Here is a 17581-nt window from a genome sequence, read left to right as displayed (position 1 = left end):
GCTTAGCCCCCTGGGAAATGTCGTGTTCTGGGTCAAGCTTGGTTGCCTCTGAGGGAAGCTGGGCGTGGTGAATAAACTACGACTCCCAGCAGCCCCCGCGCCCGCGGCTATCGGTCTCAGATTGGGATGGCAGGTCGCGATTCCCCCGCAGGAGACTAGCTAGCCCGCGCAAGTGGGCGTGGGGGACAGGGGCGTAGGTGGGTGAAGGTAGAAAGGGCCCTGGACCTGGAAGGCGTGATCTCAACTCGGTCGACCCTTCTCCGGCACTCCGGAAACCAGGATGGAGAGTAGGTGCTACGGCTGCGCTGTCAAGTTCACCCTCTTCAAGAAGGAGGCGAGTCTTCTCTCTCCGCGGGCTAGAGGGCCAGGGAGGACGCGGAGTGGAGGGAAGGAAAAACATGGGACTTGCAGCCCGTAGACTTGGTTTTATGGCCCCTTTGAAGCTGTGTGGTTTTGACAAAGTCACTGAGCCTCGGTTTCCATTTCTGTAAAATGGGGCTAGCACTCCCTTGCTTGCGAGGTTGGTGTGTAGGTCTAGTGAAGTGCTGGAAGTGAAAGTTCACTATAAACTGTAAAGCGCGCTCCTGGCATTTTTGGAAAGCTAGACTTTTCTGTCTGCCAAGTGTAGGATCTGGCTGTTTTCCTTCCATCGCAGCCGGGTCTTAGTACTCTGTGACCACTCTCCATTACACTATGCCCGTTACTCTTTCTGCTCTGAAACCGTCACCATCACGCAGCCTGCCCTTCCAGGTTTCTTGAGTTAGATTTCTGCCCTTCCTCCTGCCCACAGAGCACCATGGCAAAGTCTCTCGTGCCCTCAGCACAGACCCATCAAGTTCCCCTGTAAACTGCAGGCTTCCTCTGCCTCAGCTGTGACCAGGAGATAGGAACCAGACAGGATGAATGGAGAGCAGGTAGGGAGGCAGATCCGTGTAGCACTTAGAAACCTAGGTTTGGGAGTCAGGGTGGTCAGGGTTCAAATTTGAGCTCTGATGTCATATTCACCGGGAGACCCTTGTTTGGGCAAGTCATGTAACCTCTCTGACCCCATCTAAAATAGGAATAATAATTGTGGTCATCAGGATTAAGTAAGATAATGTGTAGAAATCGTGAGGATTAAATCAGTTAATGAATGTTAACTACTGAGCTTAGTACCTAGCACACAATAAGTGCTTAATAAATGGAGGCTATTGTTAATCTCATCCCTGAGCCAAGCCTCCTTCCATCTCTGCTAGAGCAGAGAAGGCATGGGCTCTGCACTCTCTCTGATGCTCCTTTGTTGCAGTGTCAATGGACCTGGAGGGGCTTTGCCTGTTTGTCTTCTACACCCCAGTGTCTGGGAATTGGAGACAGGGTAGAAAGCATGGGAATTTTGCATGAAGCTTTATTTGATTTGAATACAAGAGTGGAGAATGAGAAATTGCTTTACCCTCTACCCATTTCTCCCTAGGCCTTAGGGCCCCACTCCCCATCCTCCTCCCAGCAGCTGGTCACAACTTCAGTGTCTTCTCTCTGTGTGTGCTCGGAGACTCCCAGGGAGGAACCTGCAGGGGCAGCTGAGAGGTGGATAACCCTGCTTCATGTTTCTTGTAGAATGGCTGTAAGAACTGTGGCTGGGCCTTCTGTTCCAGCTGCCTTAGCTTCAGTGCAGCAGTGCCCCGGGCTGGAAACACCCAACAGAAAGTCTGCAAGCGGTGCTATGAGGTTCTGACCAGGTGAGAGGCTGACATGGGTGAGGATTCAGCCAAGCATGGCAGCAGGCCGCTGGCCAGCACTTGCAGTCTTGTGCTCTGTGTCCAGAGGTCAGCCCAGGAAGTGTTTGGGGTGAGGGGCACTGACTGGCAGATGGCAGGACTTCTGACATCAGATTTCTTCTCTATAGAGGATCTTCTCCTGCTAATGCCTCCAAATGGTCACCACCTCAGAACTATAAGAAGTAAGTACTAAAGAGACAAATGAAGCCCCAGGGTAGGACTCTCTTCCCAGCCTCTAGATCAGTTGAGCACAGAGTCAGTCAAATATCCACCTCTCAGGCTCCTGACTGCCCTCTTGGGCTCAGAGAACAGCTCATCAGCCCTCTACCAAGGTTCTTGGTAGACCTGGCCCCCTCAGTTGGACTCTCTGGGTTGAGTTGCAGGGTGACATGAGCAAGAGCCACAGAAGATTGTCCATTGGAGGCCACCCTAGATGCCTAGAAATTATTTGAATGGGAAACAGTAAGTAGGTGCCTTTGCCCCTCCCTTCTGCTTTCTTTAAGAGCCTCTATCTCATATTCTGCTAGGCGTATGGCAGCCTTGGAAGCCAAACAGAAGCCCGCCACTCCACGGAGCCACGGACTGGGCCACAAAGACCAAGTCATCGCTGAGCGCCTAGCACGGCTCCGCCAGGAGAACAAGCCCAGTGAGTGGGGTGAGGCCGGGTGTCCTAAAGGACACCTTCTGGGGCTCCTGGGACGGGGATTCCTCTGGATCTTACAAGGTTTCCCCATACCAATTGCAGAGTCAGTGCCCTCACAGGCAGAAATAGAAGCCAGGCTAGCCGCTCTAAGGGATGAACCCCAAGGTCCCATCCCTTCCACCCAGGAGATGGAGGCACGGCTTGCCGCACTGCAGGGCAGAGGTCCGCCTTCTTGGACCCCCCAGCCGGTGAGTGCTATGTCTTGAGAAGGAGCGAGGACCAGCAGAAGCCCAGATACATGTGATGCTTATGTACTCTGTAGGAGTTGGCAAGCCTCTAACCTCCCACTTCCTCATCCTCTGGCCTGCTGCCAGGCCAGGGAACCAGGGACAAGTAGCAGGATTGGATGGGGCAGGAAAGAGTGGCTCCTCGGTCCTGTTGGGGACTGTCAGACCGACTTGACTGTGTGGGCCCTGGATGAGTCCCCCTTTCCCTGAGCATCCAGCCCTGACCTAGACTGCTCTGGACCTTATGGTATGGTTCCCCCCTACCCTGCTCCCCACTGAGTATCCCTCCTCTAAGTAGGCGTATCAGACACCAGACACCAGGACCCAGGCCCAGCAAGCGCAGGATCTGCTGGCACAGCTGACAGCGGAAGTGGCTATTGATGAGAGCCAGGAACAAAGAGGCCCAGGTAACTTCTCTACCTGGGCTCCCAGGAACCTGCCCGCCTCTTTCCCCAGGTGGGAAAGGTTCTGCTGCCTACCTTTTGGGAGGTGAATATAAATCAGAAATCAACACTATAAGAGCTACAATTTATTGAGTGTTTACTTCAACAGGAGCCAGTGTAAACCTAGTGGATAAGCTTGTAGGCTTTAGAATCAATCCATGATTGTCTGTTCTATCACTAACTATCTGTGTCACCCTGGACAAGTCACTTTCCTCATCTGTAAAATGGAGGTATGTTTGGTAAAACCTACCGTGTGGGGAAGTTGTGAGGAGTAAATGAGGTCTTAGGACCCTGCCTGGCTCGTAGTAAGTGCTCAGTGAATGTTTTTTGCAATGATGATAAGGAGGAGAAAAAGACTATTTAAATTCAATTAAAATTAAATAAAATTTAAAATTCAGTTTCTCATGGGTACAGCCACATTTCAAGTGTTCATTTGCCACATGTGGCTCATGGCTACCATCTTGGACAGCACAAACATAAATCATAATACGGAATGTTTCTGTCATCATAAAAAATTCTATCGGACTTTGCTATTCAAAGGCTTCAGAGCAGTGGTTCTCAACCAGGGATGATTTCACCTCCAGGGCCCAGTTGGCAGTGTCTGGAGACTTTTTGTACCACTGGCATCTAGAGAACAGCGTCTAGGAATGCTGCTAAACGTCATACAATGCACAGGACTACCCACAACAAAGAATTATCTGCCCAAAATGTCAGAAGAACCAACATTGAGAAACCCTGCTGTAGAGACACAATCTCATTGAATATGCTCCGTAATTTTCTGAGGTCCATAGGCACTATTATAATCTGTATTTTATAAATGAGGAAACTGAGGCCTGGTGAGCTTAAGGAACTTGATCAAAGTCACATAGCTATTAAGTAGCAGAGCTAGGACTTGAACCCAAAGCTGTCTGATTTTAAACCTCTTGCTCTGAGCAAAAGGAGACATGTCACAGCCACACCCACTCCGGTAACATTCTCCCAGCCTAGTAACACGAAAGACCTCAGCTTCTGTCATGTCCTCTCTGTGCTGCTCCCTTGAAATGCTAATTCCAGCCTGGAAGGCAGAGACACTGGCTGAACCTTGACCTCCCCATATCCTGATCCTTTTGGGCAGCGATTCTCATACCATGGGACGCCCACCCTAAGGGCAGCATGTTAAAATATTGGGTGGGGATGGACGTGGTGGAAAAACACATGTCTAAGATTACTAGTTTTTTTACATTTAGAAAAATGGAGGAAATTCTCATTGTAATATAAATCACAGGAGCTAGTATTGAACAAAAAGCTGATGATGTATGGGTTTGTTTTTTTTTAAAAAGTTCAGAAATGGGCTCAGTGGCTTCTGCTGAGAGATCTTGGAATGTCTCTGCCTCCCTGACGGCCTCTTTCCTTTCAGCTGCCTCTATCCAGAATGACCTGCACCAGGCTGGCCCAGCAGGCCAGAGTGCTAATCCCAAAGGGCAAACCACCTCATCCCTGGAGGAGAAGAGCAGGCTACCGGCTGAGGTAGCAGTCAAGCTGCAGGAAGAGAACACGAGACAGGAGAAAATCCTGGCCCTCACCAAGCGCCTGGCCATTTTGCGGGGACAGGACCCCGACAGAGGTAGAGGCTAGGGAGCAGCTGCTCACTCTTGTCCATTGGGCAGCCCCCCTCCCACCCCCAGGCCAAGCTCTGCAAAGTGGCTGCACTCCCTGCCAGGCTGAGTCAGGTGCCAGGGGTCCCTGTGCCCGGGGGTCTGTGGAGCTCTGCCCAAATGCATGAGGAAGTACTGGGGTAAAGCAGTGGATGAGGAATAAGTGGCAGCCATTGGGGCCAGGGGACCCGCAGGCCCTACAAGTGCAGAGCCTTCTGTTCCTGCCCCCAGCCCTGTGGGGGGTGGGGACAGGGTCTGATCAGAGTGGCTGCAGAGCTGCTCAGCTCTAGAACAAGTGCCGCTGGAAACCAAACCAGCTCCTGGGGGCAAGAGTTCAGCCACTCAGGTGCACTCTCTCAACTTCCCTCCTTTTCCCCTGCTCCTACCTCTCCCTCTTCAAGTGACCCTCCAAGACTGTCCCGTCCCAGACAGTGATGACGATGAGGAGACAGCCATCCAAAGAGTCTTGCAGCAGGTGGGCCTGCCTTACCCTCCTGCCCACCCCTTGTCCTGTCTCTACCTTCCTGCCTCACCCCACTTCCTGGCCCCCTTCACTCTGCCTCCACTCGGACTAGATGGCCAGTCACCCTGCTGCTGCTGTTCTAGCTGGGGCCCCACTGTCACTGTGAGTCAGACCTGCCCCCCCCCCCCCGCCTCTTGAGATAGGGTGTCAGTCGTCACAGGCCACAGATAAAGGAAGGTTGATAAGCTAAGGCCACAGAATCTTCAGTGGAGGAGGGGAAGCCTTGGGCCATGAGCAGGGCACTGTACCTCTTTACCCTGCCCACAGCTCACTGAAGAAGCTGCCCTGGATGAGGCCAGTGGCTTTGCCATCCCTGTGGCGCCAACTCTCCAACCCCAGGCCCAATCCTGCAGGGCAGAGTCTGAGGTGAGAAAAGCCCCAGACACCCCCAGGCCACCACCACAGCCTCCCTCCCTGCCTGGCCACAACTACAGTGTCTGCTCCTGCCCTCTCACTCATACTCCATCGGGTACCTTACTTCCCCCATTCCTCTCTGATCCCCAAAGGCCCAGGCCCTGGCCCCCAAGCCTGAGGCTGAGGAAGAACTCCCCTGGTGCTGCATCTGCAATGAGGACGCCACCCTGCGCTGTGCTGGCTGTGATGGAGACCTCTACTGTGTCCGCTGCTTCCGGTGGGTGCAGGTAGCATGTTCTGCGCAGGTAGAGAGTTCAGTGGCTACTTGTGATCCCTGACCTGTATCTCTGCTCCACAGGGAAGGCCATGATGCTTTCGAACTTAAAGAGCACCAGACATCTGCTTACCACCCCCAACATGCAGGCCGAGAGTACTAAGGAACCCTGGTCCTCCGGAGAAGACAGCCCTACAGGCAGTCGCACAGGTTGGGGTGCCCACCTCGAAGCCCAGCCTCGGCATCTGATGGAAGAGCATATCAGGCTAGACTACTCAGGGGTGCACCTTTTCCTGGCATCGGTGTCCCTGGAAGGAGGAAAGATTCTCCACTGGAGCTGATGACTGGATGAGCCAGATGGAAGGCGGAAGTTGGGAGCCCTCCACCAGAGAAACCTGGACTGAATCAAAAGGCATGATGAGGAAAGATCACACTGAATCTAAGGATGAGCATTGGAACCTGCTCAAGAGCCCAGGGCCCTCTCCCAGCATTTGGTGTATCAAATAAAGTATGTTGATTCCGTGGGCCCAGCATCTTTTATCTCGAGAACCCTATAGGCCCTGAGCCTGGGCCCTTGAAGAGATGGTAAGAACAGAGCAGGCTCTACGTCCAGTCCTATAGCGTGAGGGAAAGGATTGAGCCTTCCTGCAATCTTCTCCAGGCAGGAATGGTCCCACCCATCCTGGTGGCCTCTAGCATGAATATTCATTCAACTGTATGTCCTGCCCTGGGCAGCCCAGCTTAGCCCCCAGGCCCCACCATTTGGATTCTCAGCCTCTGTAGTACTCAGACACCTCTTGCACAAACTGGATGCATACCTTGCTTCCTGCCTTACTCCCAGGGCTCTTGTCCCAACCTGCCTGTCATTCTGACTCAGTGTTTGTTTCCAACAACTCCCTCCTGATCCAACCCTGACCTCTCGGCATGTGCCCTTTACATCCCTCTGCTTTTTCTCTTCCTCTGGCTGGAGCCAGCTCAAGAAACAGTCCTCAGCCTGAGGCCTCCTTTATCATTTAGAGGGGGAGAAGGGTTTAGCCTTCCTTGATGATCCAGACCCTACTAGCTTTTTCCTGTTACCTCTCTAGGATTCAGAACTAGTCTGTGCCACCTGGGCTCCTGTCCTTGGTGATGCAGGGTGCTTCGTGTCTTAGCCTCTAGGCCTTGCTAGATTGTCATCTCTCTGAGGCAGAACCGTGACTTTTCATTCTTAAGGCCGATTTGGATGGAGGGAGGGAGGGTTGGAGGGATGGATGGATGAGGTGTGTGGACAGTGGAATGACTCAGGATGCTGGCCTGCTATATCACTTCACCCTCTCCCTCCCCCGTCCTTCAGCACAGATATGCTCCACACTCCAGCTGGGGCTCCTAAAGGTTTTATCCACTTGGCTGCCAAGGAAAGCACTGGGTGCCAGTCGTGGCTTCCAGAAAGCCCAGCTGATAGGAGCTAGCTGTGACTGTACATACACTAGGGGTGTCCAACTGTCCCTCATCTTCCATGTTCCTTGTGTGTCCCAAGGAGCTGTTTCCCTCTCAGAGGTTCATGGCAGGCCTGGCAGTGCTGAGGTTTATTTCTGAGGCCGACTGAGTCTCCGGAGTTTCTTGAGTTGATTGAGTAGCTCAGAGATAAAAGGCTGAGAGAGAAACGGATGAGATTAAATCGTGGGGATATGCCAAGCAACCACGCTGCCTTCCCTAATCTCCCTCCAACCCCATCTCCCGAGAGCCAGGGAAGAGGAGAAAGACCCAGGGCCAAGGTTTCCATTCATTAGCTGCGTCCCCACTGGGTCTCCTCTTACCCACAGATCAGCAGGGTATCCTTACCTCTGTGGGGCGGGTACAGTCTCGGAGAATAGCCTGGACAGAAAAGAGCAGACAGTGGGTCCCTGAGACACAGCATTTTCCCACAGCCCCAAATCAGTCTTTCAGAAATTCTTCCCTCTGATGTGGTTCTCCCCACTCTAACCAAGGAGGCAGAGTCTGGGTTTCTGGGATTCCCTTGGTCCAAGCCCAGCTTCCAGCCCCCAGCCCCTGAGCCCAGGGCCCAGCACCCCATTCTACCTCCAACTGAGTCTTCTGCTCTTCTGTGGGCAGTTCCATGAGAGCCTCCAGGTCAATCTCAGGCTCAGAAGGAGTTGGTTGATCCTGTTTGGGAATCACATGGGGCTCAGAGGGGCCTGGCCAGGTGGTGCTGGAGTGAAAGTCACTGTCAGGAGCTCACCCGTTTCCCACTTAAGTTACTGAACACCTGTGTTCTACCTGAAACAGCGCTAGGGTTCTTTAAAAAGAATGCCTGTTTAATTCGAAAGTTATATACATTGTTATATACATTGAAAAGTGGTGCAGCTCCTTTGGAAAGCTGTTTGGCAGTTCCTTAAAATGTTAAATATAAGGTTATCATCTGACCCAGCAATTCTACTGTCAGGTGGATTCCCAAGAGAAATGAAAACATATGTCCACACAAAAATTTGCACATGAATGTTCATAGCAGCATTAACCATAATAGCCAAAATGTGAAAACAACCCAAATGCCCGTCAATTGATGAAGGGATAAATAAAATATGATGTAGCCATACAACATTACTTATCAATAAAAAGGAACAAAGCTCTGATTCATGCTACAACACGGATGAGCCTTGAAAACATAGTTAGTGAAAGAAACTAGTTATGAAAGGCCACATATTATGCGATTTAATTTGTATGAAATGTCAGAATAGATAAATCTACAGAGACATAGGTTAGTGATTTCTTAGGGAGTGGTGGTGGTAGGGAATGAGGTATGACTGCTAATGGGTATAGAGTTTCTTTTAGGTGATAAAACGGCCTAAAATTAGATTGTGATGGTTGTACAACCCTGTGAAGATACTTAAAACCACTGAATTGTACACTTTAAAGGGGTGAATTGTGTGGTATGTGAATCATATCTCAATAAAGCTGTCTTTAAAGTTACTATAGTCATTAAAAATTTTAAACAATACAGAGTTTATATAATTAAAAATGAAAGAAGTTCAAGGGAATAAGAAGATAAGTTACAGACTGGGAGAAAATATTTGCAGAAGATATATCTGATAATGGACTGTTATCCAAAATATATAAAGAACTCTTAAAACTCAACAATAATAAATGAACAACCCAATTAAAAAATGGGCAAAAGATCTAAACAGATACCTCACCAAAGAAGATATTCAAATGGCAAATAGCATACGAGAAGATACTCAACATCATATGTCATTAGGGAACTGCAAATTAAAGCAACAATGAGATACCTCTACACACCTATTAAAATGGTAAAAAATCCAAAACACTGACAACACCAAATGCTGGGGAGGATGCAGAGCAAAGGGAACTCTCATTCATTGCTGATGGGATGTTTCTTACAAAACTAAACACATTCTTTCCATACAATCCAGCTATTGTGTTTCTTGGTATTTACCCAAATGAATTGAAAACGTCCACACACAAAAAACCACACACAAATGTTTATCGCAGCTGTATTTATAATTGCCCAAACTTGGATACAACCGAGATGTCCTTCAGGAGATAAATGGATAATAAACCATGGTACCTCCAGACAATGGAATATTATTCAGTGCTAAAACAAAATGAGCTATCAAGCCATGAAAAGACATGGAGGAAACTTACATGCGTATTATTAAGTGAAAGAAGTCAATCTGAAAAGGCTACATGCTGTATAATTACAACTATATGAGATTCTGGAAAAGGCAAAAAGATCAGTGGTTAGGGGGTCAGGCGGGAGGAATAGGTGGAGCACAGAGGATTTTTAGGGCAGTGAAACTCTCTGTATGAAATTATAGTGGTGGATACATGTCAATGTACATTCATCAAAACCCATAGAATGTGTAACACCAAGAATGAATCCTAATATACAATATGGATTTTGGGTGGTTATGATGTTTTGATATAAGTTCACCAACTGTAGCTAATGCACTGCTCTAGTGGGGAATGCTGCTAGTTGGGGACACTACTCCTGTATGGGGACAGCAGGGATATGGAAATTCTCCATACTTTCTGCTCACTTCTACGGTGAACCTAAAACTGCTCTAAAAAAAAAGTCTACTTAAAAAAAGATGGGAACTCCAGGGCCAAGATTTAATCAGCTTAATAATTTTTTTGCCGCTTTATGAAGGACTTTCTTCAGTAAAAGGGGTGTGGTGGTGCAGAACGTGATTACTAGTACATGTTGGTGTCACTTTCTTGATTCATGCAAAGGGTCACCGTTGCTTTTGCATCATCAGTGCAAATGTCAACATAGTGAAAAAGGCAAGTAACATCTTAGTATTATTATGGAAATAATCATGGACCCCTGAAAGGATCTTGGGGACCCCTGGAGTCACCAGAACACACTTCAAGAACTGCTGCCTTATCCATTTTTCTATTAATTTGTTCAGTTTTTTTTCTCACCGATTTAAAGTCTTTTCAAAAAAAGAAACTTTCAGATTAGCCCTAGCATTCCACATATGAGAGAAATATCATGTGTGTTTGGGAGAGGGGTTGGGGAAATAGGCGTATGTGTCTATATAGATGAATCTAATGGGCTTTTCCAGTTTAGGTTTGGTTCCTTTTTTTAATGCTTAGCAAGTTCTTTCCATACTGACTTGGATAAATATTTGATATTCGCCTTCACATTTTTCTAGAGGTTTGATAACTTTACCTTTTCGACTTTATTATTTAATCCTTTGGAATTTATTCAACAAATATGTATCAAATGACTACTATTAATTCAGCATTGTGAACTTGGGAACTTCAGTGAACAAAAGACAGATCCTGCCCTCGAAGAGCCTACATGTTAAGGGCAGTTGGGGAGACATAATAAAAACAGATGTACTGAGTAACTAAGTTGTATAATTTGTTTAAAGGTAAGTGCTATTGGGGGAAGTGTCCCATATCTTGATTAGGGTAATGGATACATGTGGCAAGTGTATTCAAATGTAGATTTCAAATGGGCAAATTTTACTCTCTGCCAGTCAGACAATTAAGTTCACGAACTCATCCTAGAAAGTGCTACATACCTCATTGCTGAATATCACTATGGTCACCTTTGAAGTACTCTGCTTGGGAAGCTATGCACTGAGGCCAGCACCTAGTCCACCCTTCAAAGTAGTTTTGGAACTCTTTCTGGAATGGCCATCAGAGCTGTCGTCGTATTACACTTGATGTCCTGAATGTCATTAAAATGTCTTCCTTTCAATATTTCCTTTATCTTCAGGTAAAGAAAGAAGTCACTGGGGGCCAGATCAGGTGAGTAGGGAGGGCGTTCCAATACAGTTTTTGTTTACGAGCTAAAAACTCCCTCACAGACAGTGCCGTTTGAGCTGGTGCATTGTCGTGAGTCAAAAGCCATGAATTGTTGGCAAAAAGTTCAAGTGGTCTAACTTTTCCACACAGCCTTTTCAGCACCTCCAAATAGTAAACTTGGTTAACTGTTTGTCCAGTTGGTACAAATTCATAATGAATAAACCCTATCAAAAATTGTTAGCAACATTGATGCAACCAGTTTGTGAACTTAATTGTCAAGCCTTGTAAAGTTAATTTAAAAAAAAAAGAAAGGAAAAAGAAAAAGAAGGCTCATCTACCCTCTCATTCTTCCCACTGCCAAGGGGTAACCACTGTTAACAGTTTTGCTCCTTCAGTACTTTCTGAAAAATAAACAGTGCTAGGGTTCTAAGTTAGCTCTTTCACCCTAAACTCTAGAGTTTCCCCTTTGCTTCCTTGGTTTCTAGCTCATCTGATTCAGCATTCATTCATTTAATGCATATCTATTGAGAGCATTCTATGCACCAAGCACTGTGATGAGTGTTGGGGCCATAGTAGCAAGACAGACACACATCATACTGCCCTTGAAAAGCTTATAGTTTCCTGAGGGATACAGACAAATAAAAAAGCAGTTGCAAACAGGGGGATAAGCACTGTGATGAGATGCTATGAAAACACATGGAAGGGGAACCTCACCAAGCCCGGGGTTTAGGAAGGCTTCCTGGAAGAAATGACCTCTAATCTGAGATTAGAAGGCTGAGCAACAGTTATTTATGCTTCTGGTCCTGATGCAGTAACAGGAACCAGATTTCTTCTCCCAACATAAGTAACTATAAAATTAGACAAAACTATAGGAACAACGTTTTCAGACATTGGACAACAGGTAGCTTGGGACTACCTGAGAGAAAAGGGAAATAAAAAACGTAAACTTTATAATTGCCCTGAATTTCTTCCTGGAGGCAATTTCCAGATGACGGAGTTGAGAGGAAGAGCCCAAGTAGAACACAGTGGTCTTGCTAAATTGATATGACAGAGATCAAAATTCAGGGTTGAGGTGACTGGAAGTTGCTGGACAAAGTTCTGGAGAGGAGGGCATTATAAAGACAGAGACCTCTAGAACTCTGCATAAGGGGTCTCTAGAGTCTTTGCTGAACACAAGATGCACATTCATAGGGTAAATTTCACAAGGCCAGGTACTATGAGGTGAGAGTACAGAGATGAAAAGTTTCAGACCTCACAGAGGACTGGAGACAAATCAAAATTCCACCCAGTCAGAATACATAGACAGTCATCAATGATCATGCAGAGATTCAGCAGAGACCTCAGATGGGCCATGCTTTACTATTAAGGTAAATTAGTTTCTAGATTAAAGGCTACTCTAGACTCTTGCTAATGGAGCTTAAAAAACAAGTCTCAGAAGGATCAAACTGAACCACAAGTAACTAAACTACCTACCAGGACAAAGCCCAACAGTCTTTATTTACAGTTACTCAACAACATAAAATTCACAATACAATTCAGTACCCAGTCAAAAATCACTAATTCTGCCAAGAAGCAGGAAATGTGACCTATAACCAGGAGAAAACTCAGTTAATAAAAGCAGACCTGGAAATGATAGAGATGACAAAATTATCAGACAAGGAAAACATGAACATAGAAATGAGACAAATGGAAGATATGAGAATCAAATGGAGCATCTAGAGATGGAAAATACAATATTTTAAATAAAAAATTTACTGGATTGAATTCATAGCATATTTGACACTGCAGAAAAAGGATCTGTTGAACTTGAAGATATAGCCAATGAAACTAGTCAAAAATGTAGTGCAGAAAGAAAAAAAAAAACCCTTGAGGTGAAAAAGAAGGGAACAGATCAGAGCTTTGGTGACCTGTGGGATGATATCAAGTGGTCTAACATATGTATAAGTGGAATCCCAGAAGGTGGAGGGTGGGGTCGAATAATAAAGATATATTCTAATGATTAGAATTCTGCCTCTAAAAAAGTATTAGTGCAGCCTAAAAATCATTTTTATATCACTTATGATGTTAACTATATGTATATTGAATATAAGGTATGTGTATTACTGAGTGTCAGATTGCCACTGCAGTCTGGAGTTGGGAATATGGGTTCATATAATAATCTAAATATTCCTTTCCTTAAGCACATTTTGAATTCTCAGAAAATGAGCAGATATATCAAACATCTGCTGAGATGAACAAGTGTGGTACACATGTGACTCTATATTACATGTAGTGGTTTCCTGCCAGATGTTGCCTGATTTGACCCCTTTCTCACCTCCACTACTTACTCAGTCCCCTTTTCTCCTGATCTCTGCCACAGTACCAACAATAGAGTAAGGTTCAGAAATGAGCTAACAATGTTTATTTGACATATTCATTGACAATATATATATATATATTTTTTTTTTAAGGAGGGCGCAGCTCACAGTGGCCCATATGGGGATCGAACCGGCAACCTTGGTGTTATTAGCACCACGCTCTAACCAACTGAGCTAACCAGCCACACTGACAATACTTTTTTAAAGTTGGAAGCTTAATAGATTGTTTCTTAAAATCTCACCACACCAAAAGGACTGCATCAAAATGCCAGATATCACCAGGAAAAGATAGTGTCATGGAAGCTATAGAAATGTTTCAAAAATCTGGGGTGGTCAACAGTGTCCCCTACTAATATGTACATTAGATCTCATCCCAAGTGATCGGTGACCTTGGCAAGAGCTCTCAATAGAGTGGTGGGAACATAAGCCAGATTTCGGTGGTTTGAGTGGTGATAGGAAGGGGAAAGTTAAGCAAAGGATGTGAATGTGGACAAATTCTTTAAGGAGACTTGTTGTAAAGGATACATGAAACAGGAGACGGTAACTAGACGGGGGCACATGGTTGAGCAAGAGTCTTTGTAAAACAGGAGAAAGTTATGAGTGTTTATGTCCCTGCTTAGAAGCCAAACCCACATTCTACCTCTGGACAATAGAAAATCTAGGGGCCCAAATCTATTTGTTTTGTTGAACCCCGATTTGGCTCCTCTGAAGACCCCAAAGCAGGCTGTACACCCAGGGAGAAGAGGTGGGACCCTCCAACAAAGGAAGGTTGGGTCCCAATATAAAAACTAAATAAATAGTGATGCATCCCTAGAACCATTCCCAGGGGTACCATTTAAGGTAGGCACATTGAGGAGAGCCCAGGTGAGTGTCCAGGGGCTCTGTGAAGGTAGAACTGGGGTAGGGTAAGCCGGGAGACTGTTGCCTCCATCTCTGCCCAAGTTGACTAGTCACCTGGAGCTTTCCCAGCCACTTGGCTTCTTCCTGCTGAAAAGAGCAGGGATTGGGAGAGGAACTGCTACCTGGCACCTTTGGACAATTGCCATGACAACTGCATGCCAGGTATTTTATTTCGGTCATTGCCTGGGAGTGGTCCTCCCACGTGTCCTGTTTTCCAATGTTATGAACTCATTATTGTACAGTTTTCTCCTCCCACCCCCACCCCGTGCCTTAATCTTGTAAAACACGGTTCTCTGAAGCCCGGGAGGATTTGCCCTGAGGTGTCTGAAATATGAGACTTTTCATGCAAGTGCACAATTCTGAAATTGAAACTGATTCCGAAAGGGAGGTTGCGGGCGGTAGTGAAAGGCAGTGGAGGTGTCTTGCAAGGTCAGAGCAGACACGGGCCAAGAAAATGTGCCTCTCCTGCTCCAGCTCCAGGGCATGTCCCACCCTCCACGAGTGGGCCCAGGATGCTGCAGGGGATATGGTCAACACCTGGACAAAAATGACACATGATCCAGTGAGCCTGGGCCACGGTATCACTCTTCCCCAACCCCAATCACAGGGCTGGTCAGACAGCCCTTACTTGGAAGAATCACAGGCCCCTGCTGCCTCCAAAGAGAAAAAAAAGACCTGAGTCAAGAAGAAGGAGAAACAAGAACTGTGGCATGTGGAGAAGGAGGACTCTTGGTTTCTGGCTGGGTGCAGTGGTTGTCCGCCGGCCACATGCTAGAAGCAACTGTGGAGCTTATAAAAAAAGACCAGTGCTTGGGACCCACTCTAGTATTAGGTTGGTGCAAAAGTAATTGCGGTTTTTGCAATTATTTTTCATCTTTTAAACAATGATTACTTTTACACCAACCTAATAGATCTAAATTAAATTCTGTTGAGGTGCAGCCAGGACACTGGCTCCTTTCTGAGGTACTTCAGGGGTGGAGAACCACTAGCTGCTCACATAAATTCTCAGGTTCTGCAGGCAGAGCCCCAGCTGCAGCTCCGGGTCCTGAAGCTTCCTCGTCGTGTGACCTTGGGCTATTTACTCCACATCTCTAAGCCTCCATTTCCTCCATGGTAAAACAGTACCTACCTAATGGAGTCGTGGGGAGGCTGAATGAAATAATGCATGTCAAATGCTGGGCACCATGCCTAGCAAATACTTAAGTGCTCAAAATGTTATTCTTGTCATTGAGGCAGCGGTTGCCATTTCTCTAGGATCCCGATTTGGAGGTATAAAAAAGTGCCACTTCTCATGACAAAGGGCCAAGACCAGTCCTATTCCCAGGCCGGAGTTGAGGGAAGTCAGTTAGAGCCAGGGCCAAGGCTAGATCAGCTGCTGGTGCTAGCTACGGTTACTCTGACGTTCTAGTCCAACGCTGCCTATGATGAGACGATGAAAACGTTCTGTATCTGTGCTGAAGATATGGTGGCCATTAGCCATGTGCGGCTGTTGGGCACTTGAAATGTGGCTATGAGACTGAGAAACTGAACTTATAATTTTATGTAATTGTCATTCATTTGAAGTTAAATAGATACACATGGCGGATAGCTACAGTACTGGACAATATAGCTCTAGACATATATGTGTGTTGAGGATGAGAGTAAATAAAGACCTAAAATAAAAAATAATAGCCCTTCTATTATCTCATTTAAGCATCAAAAAAGTCCTAAAAGGAAATATGACAGGCATTTATAACCCCATTTTAGAGATTAGGAAACTAAGTCTCAGGGATGGTAAAAGACCTTCCCCAGATTATGAAGACAGAGGCCCAGTCCAGATCACAGGGGCCAGATTTCTGGGTGCAAACCCATGTCCCACCTGTTGGGGAAAGCGTTCTCTCCATGGGAGCATTTCCTGAGGTCTCCCAGCAGGCTCTCTCAGCCCCCTGGCTGGGCCCCAGGCCCCCCATGTCCTCCCACCCTTCCCCGTGCTACCCACCTGGAAGAGCTCCTGAACCTTGGAATCCACCCACTGCTCCATCTCCAGCCAGCGCTGGAGCTGCCCCCGGTCGTACTTCACTGTCAGCCGGCTGGGTCTCCGGGATCTGGACACTTTGGAGGGGTCAGCGTAAGACTTTGAGTCTGAGTCTGTGGATGACGTCCTTCTCCTCCCAGAAGCCCACTGGACCTTCTTACTTGGGTTCTCCCTGTCAGGGTTGGGAGATGTGCAGGAAGCTGGGCTTGAAGACAGCATGGAAGGATTAGCCTGGGCAAGATGCTGGGAAAAATTGCCAGTCAGAGCAAGGGTGCCAGGGAAGTGAAGAGACAGAGAACAGGAGGCCCACAGGGAAGAAAGGAGGGAGGGAGGAAGGCAGGGCCAAGGCTTTGGGAGAGGCGGGGGTCAAAGATCAACAGGCCTTTGTCTGGTGCTGGGAATGTCAGACTCTGGGCTCCCTGCTGTTAGCTGCCGGTGAGTGGCACTCCTGAGCTGAGTTGTGCCCTTTCTGCAGCTGCTGGGGTCCAAAGTGACATAAACTGCAGATGAGCAAAGGTCAAGCAGGTGCCATGCCTCGGGAGGAGGAAGGGGCCCTTGGGTCCTGAGGGGTGCAGGGCTGTGATCTATGCTCTATGGCCAGCTCTGGAACAGGACCTGAGTCACACTCACCTGAGAACCCTCTGCATTCCACCTCCCTGGGCCTAGATCCACCTGGCCCCCAAGAAACTGCAGTCAGATGGATCCAGCAGGAGCAGTGTCCCTGGCAGGCAGAAGCTCCTGCTCAGTGTATGGCACTATTGAGGGACAGTCTCGCCAGGGATATTTAGAGGGGTGTTTATTGGTACGTCTCTGAATGTCAGAGACCTTCACTTACTGTTAGGTCTCTGAAAGTTAGGTCTCAGAGACCTTGACTTACAGCCAGAGCCATGTCTGCAAGAAAACAACAACATGGAAAAAAAAAAAAAAAAAACACAACAAAATGTCTGTTGGCCTGCACCTGCAGACAGAGCCAAACTTGCGATAACAGAAAACGCCACAAAACAGCTACTGGCTCACAGGCAGTCACATTTTCTGTTCAAACAATGCTACCCTGTCAGCACAGCCACTATAAAACCCTCCTCACCCCCTCCTTCGGGGCAGCAAGTCTCCTTTAGATATGCAGCCCCGGCTATAGCCATCTGTTG

The 17581-nt window shown here is 47.2% G+C and overlaps 2 protein-coding genes across 7 annotated transcripts; one reads left to right on the top strand and one right to left on the bottom strand.

Annotated features, from left to right (window-relative positions):
• Positions 1-110: 110 nt before the first annotated feature.
• On the top strand, positions 111-6437 carry ZFYVE19 (zinc finger FYVE-type containing 19). Of its 6 annotated transcripts, XM_033107497.1 has the most exons (12): positions 111-334; positions 791-914; positions 1594-1715; positions 1883-1936; positions 2282-2409; positions 2500-2645; positions 2983-3091; positions 4524-4730; positions 5163-5236; positions 5552-5650; positions 5791-5915; positions 5997-6437. In XM_033107497.1, the coding sequence occupies exons 2-12, from the start codon at positions 900-902 to the stop codon at positions 6073-6075; spliced, it is 1158 nt and encodes a 385-aa protein (XP_032963388.1). In that variant the 5' UTR covers positions 111-334; positions 791-899; the 3' UTR covers positions 6076-6437. The 6 variants fall into 6 exon arrangements, with proteins under 6 accessions (XP_032963388.1, XP_032963386.1, XP_032963391.1 ...); XM_033107495.1 differs by lacking the exon at positions 791-914 and having other exon boundaries at positions 112-334; XM_033107496.1 differs by lacking the exon at positions 791-914 and having other exon boundaries at positions 114-334; positions 2282-2400.
• Positions 6438-7453: 1016 nt separating this feature from the next.
• Positions 7454-16850, bottom strand: PPP1R14D (protein phosphatase 1 regulatory inhibitor subunit 14D). Its single transcript, XM_033107490.1, has 4 exons — positions 16401-16850; positions 7971-8054; positions 7734-7766; positions 7454-7543 (listed from the first exon to the last, which is right to left on the bottom strand). Exons 1-4 carry the CDS (start codon positions 16653-16655, stop codon positions 7478-7480), a joined length of 438 nt encoding a protein of 145 aa, XP_032963381.1. The 5' UTR covers positions 16656-16850; the 3' UTR covers positions 7454-7477.
• Positions 16851-17581: the final 731 nt, after the last annotated feature.

Source organism: Rhinolophus ferrumequinum, chromosome 6 (genome assembly GCF_004115265.2).
Source record: "Rhinolophus ferrumequinum isolate MPI-CBG mRhiFer1 chromosome 6, mRhiFer1_v1.p, whole genome shotgun sequence".
Taxonomy (NCBI): domain Eukaryota; kingdom Metazoa; phylum Chordata; class Mammalia; order Chiroptera; family Rhinolophidae; genus Rhinolophus; species Rhinolophus ferrumequinum.
The sequence above is the reverse complement of the archived record's forward strand: the minus strand, read 5'-3'. Positions and strand labels throughout refer to the sequence as shown.